Below are 7,920 nucleotides of genomic sequence, written 5' to 3' on the forward strand. Positions count from 1 at the left end.
AGGGTCAACTGTAGTTGAGACTGCCCTAGTTTAACCTAACAGCAAAATGAGAAAGTGCATTTATAATTCAAAAGCTGTTGAGAAACACCAGCTCGCTTTATAGTTGGGAAGAACCTGACTAAACCTCTGGAAAAATACTATTAAACATACTTATGTCCAGAATTGAAAACTGTTAGTAATTAACATTGTGCACTATCTAAAGCTTGCATTTAGCACCAATGTTTATTTCCAGTTCTTTCTCTGAGTTCTCCCTAGGCTCCCCCAGGTAGAAGAGTAATTTCTTAAATCCACTTGTCACTTCAAAGAATGATTTAAGGAGGGAAACATACACATATGGTAAAAAACAGTGTGGGGGTGAGTTTAACTTTCTGGTAACCCTATTCAACTGATTTTAAAAAGCTTTCAGAAGGGGTCCAGCCACTGCCTGGGAAGGCAGTTAAAAGTGGAGAGAACATGCCCTTGGGAAACAAGTCTGAGTTCAAATGCTAGCATTTTGTTAACTTCATAAATTGTTTGAATTTCAGAGGAGTCAAATGAAACTCAGAATTATCAAGAGTCCAAGTTGGAGACCAGGCTTGGAGGAGAAAAACCTTCATTTTATTTCTCATCTAATGCTCAAATGACTGATAACGTGAAGGAAATGAACGTAGCAGATTAAGGGTAGGTGGAGTTAGGAGGGATATCAGGAGATCATGTGCTAGGGCTATCGTGATTTTAAGAATTTACTTCTGTTTCCCTGTCTCCTTTTTGAGTAGTAAAAGAGATTTCTTGTCCTCAGTGAATTACCATGACGCCTATTTTAAAGCACAGTTCTATCTGAAAAGTCCTAAAAGGAAAAAACTTACCTTATTTACCATTATTTTTGACGCACTCATCCAAAGAAAATTAAGACATTCACAAAAGTCAATGCTTTTAACAATACCATTTTTAAAGTATTTAACTTAGGTCACATGTAACTAATTATTGCGTATGAATGAAAAAAATAATCCATAAGTTGTTCTTTCAAACCCAGTTTTACATATTTCATTTAAACAATAAAACGTTTTCTCCCTCTGCTTTATAACGTCCTACTTTTCTTCATTTCTATACCTTCGGCTCAGTATTTTAAAAACACACACACACACACAAACTCAAAGTGGTGTGTTTTGCAATATTGATGACCAACAAAACTCAGGATATTTATTTCCATCTGGTAGAGTTCAGCTTCTGCCTCTTGTTTGCGTTCTCCATCTGCCCCACTCACCATCTTTTTTTTTTTTCTCCTCCCTAATGGAGTTAGGGTTAACCCTCTCTTAGGCTTAATCGTTTTAGCAGGCTCAAGCCATAGTACAACTGTCATTTTTTTTCTAGTTTTGCAAGTAGGGTTTCCAGTAAACTCAAACGTCTAAGACTAATACTTTCACGAGCTTCAAATTTAATCTTTATTGTCTTCTGTTTTTATAATGAGCAGCAGAACTCTAAGGGCCCGACAGTTATTTGGACTAGAAAAAAAGAATCTCTGGTTAGTGTATACACGGTGTAAAATGCATTATGCAACTCCCCCCCAACCCCGTACAGCTTAAACTTTACAGAATCCGCGTTACTACATTTATCTTCAGTAACAGGCTTTCCTATCAGCACTAAGTTGGATTCTGTTAAGGTCTCCACTCCTCGTTTGCCTCCGGAAGTTACTAAAACAGCAACTACAAAAGGCTTACTAACCTTTTATTTATTTTGCAATTAAACTTTTACAAAGACATCCCCCACTCTTCCCCAAGGGTGGAGCAGGATCGGCTCCCTGGAGTTGGCAGCGCTTCTACTACGAGACCCCGACTCCCTGAAGTTGCAGAAAGACCCGCAAAGGTCCGCTGGCTCCACTTTCTCCGCACCCCCGCTGAGCGTCCCCGCACCTTTGGCACGGGGACCCGAACCGCGCAGTCCCGCACACGCCTCCAGCTTGGTGATCCAGCCTCTTAGACCGGAGCGGGGACGGGATCCGCGCGCGCGGACAGTCTGAGCAAGGCAGCTTTTACTGCCCAGCACTGAGCCTCCCCGCGAGCAAGCCGAGGCAGCGCACTTTCGCAGAGGATGCCCTGGCTCTGGGCCCGGAGTTGCGGAAGCGGGAAGGAGGAGCTAGGGCTGGGGGCGGGGCTTTCACACGCGCACCCTCGCTCGGCTCGGTCCCCTGGCCACAGCCCGCCGGTCTCCGGCCGCCGCTCGGGAGTTTATTTGTTTACAAGCGGATTACGTCAGCTCCTCCCTCTCTTCCCGGTCTCTGCATCCGCCTCCTGCTCCTTTTTCCCGCCCCCCTCCGGCTCCGAATCTGCTGCGTCACAATGGTGCGATCTCCGGATTGGCTGTAGTCGGCCGTCATACTCCAGCTACGCCACTTCCTTTCCGCGGCGCTATAAAAGCTACTGCACGGCGCCTGTGTCTCTTCGCCCCTCCGAGCTGGAAATGCAACTGTTGGGAGCTTCGGAGGCTGGGGAGCTGGGCGCGGAGGCGGCTGGGGAAGTCCGAGCGATGTGACCAGGCCGCCGTCGCTCGTCTCTTCCTCTCGCCTGCCGCTTCCTGTCGTGAAAATAACTTTTTTACTATAAAGGAGAAAAAAAAGTAGCTGTCCGCCCCTCCCGCCCTCTCTTCCTCTCAGCCCTGTGACCTGCGAGGGAGCCCGGGGTGGCCGCTCTCCGTCGGGGCCGCGCCGCCGAGCCCCGGCCGCCCCGGGCCGCCCCCGCCCGCCGCCCCCATGCATCCCTTCTACACCCGGGCCGCCACCATGATAGGCGAGATCGCCGCTGCCGTGTCCTTCATCTCCAAGTTCCTCCGCACCAAGGGGCTCACGAGCGAGCGACAGCTGCAGACCTTCAGCCAGAGCCTGCAGGAGCTGCTGGCAGGTGAGCCGGCCGCGGCGGGAATGCGAGGGGCGCCGGGCGGACGCGGACCGCACACCCGGAGCGGGAGGCGGGCCGAGCCGTCGGGGCCGCGGGAGCCGCGGCTCTGCCCCGGGCGGGCAGCGCTCGGGTCCCGCCGCGGGACCAGGGCAGGCGCGCTAGGTGGCCGCTAACGGCGGGTCCCGGCGAGGGTTTGGGGGCTGGGCCGAGGGCGCCCCCTCCCCCCACGGCTGGCCCACCGAGGAGAGAAGGAAACAGGCGCACAACAAAGAAACTGCAGCCACTGAGGCGGGAGCCGCTGTCCTCGGACCGTCCGCGGATTTGGGGACAAAGGAACTGCGGGGCTGGGGTTGGTTCGACGCCCCCTCCCCCAACCCCCTCCAACCGTTGTGGGCTCGGCGGCCCGGCCCGGGGGTGGGAAACCGCGCCGCTGCCCCGGGGCCAGCCCGGGACGGACGTGCCGTCTCCCCGCGCCTGCTACCCCTGACCATTAATCATCGCATTTGTCACCGGTTCATTTACGGCCCTGCCCAGAGCGTGGTTTAGGGTTGGCTTGTTTTTCTTCCCTTCGGGGTTAACAGTCCGGTGGCGCTTCTCCTCCAAAGCCATAAACCCCATTGTGTGCGGCTGGGGTGGGGTGGAGAAAGTAAACAGGTTCCAGCCTGGCCGCCGGTGCCATCCGGCTGCCCGGCCAGCCGAGGCCGCGCGCCCGATTCCTGTTTTGGCGGCTCGACCGGTTGGTTCCTGGAGATTGTTTTGTCCCATGCTACTGTGTTATTTCTAAAGCCCTGCCCGCTCTTTCCCCAGCCCCGCACACGCACAGCAGCGAGAGCGATGTTGGGCATTTTTAAAAGTTGATAGTTTAAATTTTTCACTTCTCAAAGGAGCCAGCGGAAGAAGGAAGCTACAGCGGGATCTAACAGTAACGATCTAAAGCATTGTTTCTCTGTTCTTTTTTTTTTTTCCCTATAGAACATTATAAACATCACTGGTTCCCAGAAAAGCCGTGCAAGGGATCAGGTTACCGTTGTATTCGCATCAACCATAAAATGGATCCTCTGATTGGACAGGCAGCACAGCGGATTGGACTGAGCAGTCAGGAGCTGTTCAGGCTTCTCCCAAGTGAACTCACACTCTGGGTTGACCCCTACGAAGTGTCCTACAGAATCGGAGAGGATGGCTCCATCTGCGTGCTGTATGAAGCCTCACCAGCAGGAGGTAGCACTCAAAACAGCACCAACGTGCAAATGGTAGACAGCAGAATCAGCTGTAAGGAGGAACTTCTCTTGGGCAGAACCAGCCCTTCCAAGAACTACAATATGATGACTGTATCAGGTTAAGATATAGTCTATGGATGGATCATCTTATAATGGATGGATAAATTTGATTTTTGCTTTGGGTGGGCTCCTCTTGGGGATGGATTATGGAATTTAAACCATGTCACAGCTGTGAAGATCTGGCACAAGATAGAATGGTAAAAAAATTTTTTTTAAAGTGACAGTGCCATAGTTTGGACAGTACCTTTCAATGATTTAATAGCCTGTGAGTCCAAGTAAATGATCACTTTATTTGCTAGGGAGTGAAGTCCTAGGGTGGTTTCAGTTTCTCCCAGATGTTATACCTAAATTTTTTCCATCAACCCCTTTAAGGCAAATCTGTATTTCAAAGAACCTTTCTCTGCAGTAGATCTTGCAGAGGAAATTTGCACTATTACACTTGAAAATTGTTAACTTTTTTGGCAGCTCAATAGGAAAGCTCAACATTTTAAACATGGTAGTACTGGAAATTTTGACAAGACTTTTACCTAGCACTTAAATATGTATAAATGTACATAAGACAAACCTAGTAAGCATGACCTGGGGAAATGGTCAGACCTTGTATTGTGTTTTTGGCCTTGAGAGTAGCAAGTGACCAGAATCTGCCATGGCAACAGGCTTTAAAAAAGACCCTTAAAAAGACACTGTCTCAACTGTGGTGTTAGCACCAGCCAGCTCTCTGTACATTTGCTAGCTTGTAGTTTTCTAAGACTGAGTAAACTTCTTATTTTTAGAAAGTGGAGGTCTGGTTTGTAACTTTCCTTGTACTTAATTGGGTAAAAGTCTTTTCCACAAACCACCATCTATTTTGTGAACTTTGTTAGTCATCTTTTATTTGGTAAATTATGAACTGGTGTAAATTTGTACAGTTCATGTATATTGATTGTGGCAAAGTTGTACAGATTTCTATATTTTGGATGAGAAATTTTTCTTCTCTCTATAATAAATTGTTTCTTATCTTGGCATTTTAATCAATCTCTTGTCATGATTATAGAGGTTCAGCTATAAAAGATACGTTTCTCAGAAGACTTAGGTTCTATAAGCTATGTGAATGTCAGTTGCACACTGGTCATGCTGAAAAACATTTGCTAGGAGTGAAGATCTGTGTATACATATTTAGGTGTTAGAGGAAACACAGAGTAACTTTTTTTTTTTTTTAATCTCTAAAGTTAAAACATGGACACATTCCCAGGCTAATCTCATGAAATGAGGATAAAAGACAAAGGTAACATCTACCAAACAAAGTGATACTCAGAATTTGCATGTCATTGCTTCCCTGTTGAAGTGAAGATTTAAATGGTCCCTTCTGGCCCACCTTTGAGAAACAATTACTTTGCCCCATGGAATTCTTGTTCAGTTAGAAAATCCTGGGGTAGATGACCCATAGTCTTAAAGAACAGACTAATCACTGCAGGGATTGGTTGCTTTTTGCTTTTCATCAGCTGCAAGATTTACATAAAAATTCCTTAAGCTGGAATTCAACAAAAGGTATGTCTATGAATTTTTATTCTCAAAAGTTGAAATGTAAATTTTTGATTTCCTCATTTTCAGATTTCTGTTTCAGATAAATTCTAAGAACCTATATGAAACATTGAGTACTAGAGTGTAGATCTCTACCGCATATGATAAAAACTTGTTGGTAATTCTTTGGTTGTAGAGGAGAACATGGTTCTTCAGTGGAAATTGAAAGTGGGGAATTTTGAGTTTTTCTCTACACGGTTAAGTGACTTACCATAGAGTGGCTTTTTTGGGAGCTATTTATGTAAACATGTACACTCTGGGAATATTTCACAATTTAGGTTACTTGAAATCAGTAGTGCCAAATTTGGGGATTTATTAATGACTGATTTTGTAGACTACACAGAAATATACAGCTGAATACGCAGGTATTTAGAATACAGGCTGTGTGTGTGTGTACTTTACAGGCCATTCTTGGGCATTTGCATTATAACCACAGCACATGGAACCCCCTTGCCAATTATTATGGTTTTATTTTTCATTGTGTTCTTTGAGAAAGTCTCCCAGGTTTTCAGATTTGAATGTGCAGTAAAACAACTGGTAGTAGAGTCTTTACCCCGGTCTCATCCCAGTTCTGATGACTGTTGTTTGCCAACTGCATCTCATCTGGTAACTCCTTTGAAGCCAGGTGATGGATAAAGTTCTGCATACTAAATTGTTGGAATCAAAGGCGAAGTATCCAGAGAGTTGAGGAATATATTCTAGTACCTAAAACTTGTGTCATAGCACCTATTCTCAGATGGAAAATAAGTTTTGAAGATTTTGACATCTGACTTTTAGATGCTTAGAAAGAAATGCAGTAGGAAGAACACTTAATAAACATTTCATTGTAGAGTTTAGGTGAGGTCTGGCATGTAAGGAGCTGTTAAGTTCCTCTTTAAAAAGGCTTGCAAGCATCCCTGAGACCTAGCATCCGGCTGTTTGCTGTGACTTTAACCTTATATTCCCCAGACAATTGTCTACGGTACGGTAGCTGTTTGTTTGAGATGTCTCATTCATTGCTTCTGGGGAGTGTTTTGCCTAGCTATTTTGATGGAAACATTTGTGTGTCTGCTGTATGCACACGCAGGTGTGTCCCAGACCTGCACATGTCATCATTTCTGTGTGCTTTTAAGAGATGCAATAGTGATAATTGAAAAGGCTTTTATACTGCCTGAGCGAAAAGATAGTTTCTCAGAAATCCTTTCAAGAAAGGATGACTGCTTTCAAAATCATTAATTGCAATTGGCACCAAGAGTTCATAATTATTGGCAATATGTTTAGGAATGTTACTTTCTGAATTTTAATGGGTAGTTTTAAAATTACTTCCTTTTCTCCAAATGTAAGTACTGTCTTGCTCCATAATGCTGAAGCAAGGCTTACCCTAGTTCATGCAGGATAATGTGGTTGTCTTCCTCTTCAGTCTGGAATGGGAGTCCCTTGTATGTCCGTACCCTTCATTGACAATATTTCTACATTAATAGACTGGAAAGGCCACTAGAAAATTGCTTTCTGGTACAGTTGCACAAATGATTTCCTCAAGTCACTGTTACCAGTTGTAAAGAATTTTGTTTTGTCTAGGGATTACAGATCTTGGAACTGGCCTTCATGTTAAAAGGAAGCAGTATTCTGACTATTCTGGTGTTTAATAACTAAAGGTTAAAACAATATACTGTATATTAAAGTTTAAAGATCATTCCTCTCCTGTTTGCACCCCTGTTTCAGCTAATGTGATAAGATGTTATTGATAAGCTGTGGGGAGAATTTATCAATAGTTTTGTTCCAGATTGTGTGAAACAATAGATTTCTTCGTTATCTGAAGCCATAGGGACTGCCAATTCAGTCCCATTTCAGTCTGCACCTGAACTTTTGTACATGGCTTCTGCTAAAATATGGTAATCCTTTATTTTTCATATTTGGAACATAACAGTATGAAAAACGTTTGCAGTAAAATAGTTTGTACTACTAACCGAACTAAGCTGCTTAACTGAGTCCTGAAGTCATTTATATTAATGCAGATAGGCCAGAGGAATTTATATGTGATGAGTTATAGTTTCTGGTTATTTCTATAATCTTGAGATACATATATATATATATATATTTTTTTTTTTCCTGAGAAAAGCATAAGGTGAAACATTAAACAAGATGTTACATGTTGTAGTTTTAAGGTGCTCCTAAGCAAGTAAGCCTTAGATTGTATCACTAGTGAGGACTGACACCATTTCCTCAACAATTAA

The 7,920-nt window shown here is 44.4% G+C and overlaps 1 protein-coding gene across 1 annotated transcript; it reads left to right on the forward strand.

Annotated features, from left to right (window-relative positions):
• Window positions 1-2,407: 2,407 nt before the first annotated feature.
• BTG1 (BTG anti-proliferation factor 1) lies at window positions 2,408-5,157 on the forward strand. Its single transcript, XM_025882374.2, has 2 exons — window positions 2,408-2,873; window positions 3,843-5,157. The coding sequence occupies exons 1-2, from the start codon at window positions 2,726-2,728 to the stop codon at window positions 4,208-4,210; spliced, it is 516 nt and encodes a 171-aa protein (XP_025738159.1). The 5' UTR covers window positions 2,408-2,725; the 3' UTR covers window positions 4,211-5,157.
• The last annotated feature ends 2,763 nt before the right edge of the window (window positions 5,158-7,920 follow it).

Source organism: Callorhinus ursinus, unplaced genomic scaffold, assembly GCF_003265705.2.
Source record: "Callorhinus ursinus isolate GAN/ISIS: 27379988/994484 unplaced genomic scaffold, GSC_fseal_2.0 scaffold14, whole genome shotgun sequence".
Classification (NCBI taxonomy): Eukaryota; Metazoa; Chordata; class Mammalia; order Carnivora; family Otariidae; genus Callorhinus; species Callorhinus ursinus.